Raw genomic sequence first — 2,424 nt, 5'->3', positions numbered from 1 at the left:
GGGGGGGGGGGGGGGGGGTTTCATGTGCCCAGGCTGGTCTGGAACTCTTGACCTCAAGTGATCCACCTGCCTCGGCCTCTCAAGGTGCTGGGATTACAGGTGTGAACCACTGTGCCTGGCTGATGATAGTTCCTAAATTGAAGGGGATTCCGGGTTGAAAAGCTGGGTAGGAGGAAGATTAGTGGTATGAACCGCAGTTTGGATAGGATAACAGGCCCTCCACGGATCCTGAGTAAAATATCAAGCAGTTACTAAGTAATTCTATGCTTCAAGACTGAGCCCTTGGACCTGGCGTGGTGGCTCATGCTGGTGATGCCAGCACTTTGGGAGACTGAGGCGGGTAGATCATGAGGTCAAGAGATTGAGACCATCGTCGCTAACATCGTGAAACCCTGTCTCTACTAAAAATTAGCTGGGCGTGGTGGCACGTGCCTGTAGTCCCAGCTACTCGGGAGGCTGAGGCAGGAGAATTGCTCGAACCTAGAAGGCAGAGATTGCAGTGAGCTGAGATTGCGCCACTGCACTGCAGCCTGGCGACAGAGTGAGACTCCATCTCAAAAAGACTGAACCGTTGAACCTACCGGAGACTCCTTCATTTACAACCACATGTCCGATGCAGGAGACTCACAGCGCACAGCACAGCAAAGAAACACGGTACCTTGGAATAACGAGGACCCTGCCACCAGCAAATATTTGTCAGTCACCTAAGAGAAATATATTCAGCTGGGCCGGACTTCTTAACAACTGGCTTATTCATCACGGGTTGAATGAAAAAGCCTTTAAGGGACCAAACAGAGCATCTATTGATGCCCCCATCAGCTGACAGCTTATTCGAATTAGCCCCAAATGGCAGCACAACTTTTCCGCAACAGGTTTTCATGTCCACAGGTTCCAAGGAGATCTCTGAATCCCTAACGCAGGTGCTGGAGCCCACTCACTGCGTCCTCCTGGAGCCTGCGTTTGAATTTAAGTTAATGACTTAAGATCCTGTTTTATTTGGAGATGTTCCCAAATAAAGGATATGAGGCGACGAGGGCCACGCCTGGGAACGGGGCCTGGTCTGCCTCTACTTGCTGGGTGCAGATACTTCTCTGCTTACAGCCAGGAAATGGGGAGGGTGGTGCGGGCGGGTGGGGGCATGTGGTCCGCCCTCCCCATCCTTCCAACGCTGTAAATCATTTGCTTGTTCTTTCTTTGGAGTCTTCTTGCACAATGGCTCTCGCCACGCCTCTCTGGCCTAGGCACTATTACATCACCCTCCTGGGTGTATCCGGACTTTCTAGCAACGGCTTTGTTTACTTGATTGAGTAAAGAGGAGTTGGCCTTTTTAACTTTTAAATTAGACCTTGCGCCTTTCTTGTGGGAAGTGTTTTCTCTCATGTTTGTAGAATCTAGGATGGGTGTTTTGTGTTTTCAGTTTTGATTTTTTTTTTTTTTTGAGATGGGGGTCTTTGTCACCCAGGCTGGAGTGCAGGGGCACGATATTGGTTCACTGCAACCTCCGCCTCCCAGGCTCAAGTGATTCCCCTGCCTCTGCCTCCAGGGTAGCCGGGACCACGGGCACATGCCACCACACCCAGCTTTTTTTTGTATTTTTGGTAGAGACGGGGGTTTCACCGTGTTGGCCAGGCTGGTCTCGAACTCCTGACCTCAAGTGATCTGCCCACCTTGGCCTCCCAAGTAGTTGGAACTATAGCTGTGTACCGCTATGCCAGGCTAATTTTTGTATTTTGGTTTTACCATGTTGCCCAGGCTGGTGATTTTTTTTTTTTTAAAGCGTCGGCCTGGGCTAGAGTGTAGTGGCATGATCATAGTTCACTGCAGCCTCAACCTCCTGGCCTCAGGCAGTCCTCCCGCCTCAGCTTCCCGAATAGCTAGGACTACAGGTGAATGGCACCACACTTGGCTGTTTTTCAATTTTCTGTAGACAGAGTCTTGCTATGTTGCCTAGGCTATGTGCCTCTGCCACCTAAAGTGCTGGGATTACAGGCAGGAGGCACCGCACCTGGCTCTGGGTGTTTGATGAAGGAAAGTAATTTGGAAGCAGTGCGGGAACAGAAGTGAGTGAGCACGGGAGTGGGCAGGTGATCTGGATGGAAATGGTTGAGGGCTGGTTAGCATAATTGCTTAAGGACACCTGCTCAGGAGGCTGGGGTTTGGTCTTGGCTCAGTCTTTTGCCACCGATGGGTCTCTGGGCTTGTTAAGTAATTGAGCCTCAGTGTTCACGTTTCTGAAGTAGAATTAAACCAGACAACATAGGAAGCGTACGTAGCTCGGAGGCCGGCACAGAATAAGCATGTAATGGATGTTATTGCTGCAGTTGGCAACAGGGAATCATTGAGAAGTAAGCTGGACTGTTCTTTGGTAATTAACAAGATCTCTCCTCCTTTCTCCTTTTCTCTCCCTTTCTCTTCCTCTCTCCT

At 50.3% G+C, this 2,424-nt stretch overlaps 1 protein-coding gene across 1 annotated transcript in view; it reads left to right on the top strand.

Moving 5' to 3' along the window:
- The first annotated feature begins 606 nt into the window (after positions 1-606).
- Positions 607-2,424, top strand: part of NDE1 (nudE neurodevelopment protein 1) — a 37,980-nt gene continuing 36,162 nt past the window's right edge. The window contains exons 1-2 of the mRNA XM_011956017.1: positions 607-654; positions 873-958. Of these exons, the coding sequence (XP_011811407.1) occupies positions 607-654; positions 873-958 (134 nt within the window). The remainder of the gene's footprint in view (positions 655-872; positions 959-2,424) is intronic.

This window comes from Colobus angolensis, unplaced genomic scaffold (genome assembly GCF_000951035.1).
Source record: "Colobus angolensis palliatus isolate OR3802 unplaced genomic scaffold, Cang.pa_1.0 Scaffold406, whole genome shotgun sequence".
NCBI lineage: Eukaryota > Metazoa > Chordata > Mammalia > Primates > Cercopithecidae > Colobus > Colobus angolensis.
Note: the sequence above shows the minus strand (reverse complement) of the source record. Positions and strands in the feature narration are given on the sequence as shown.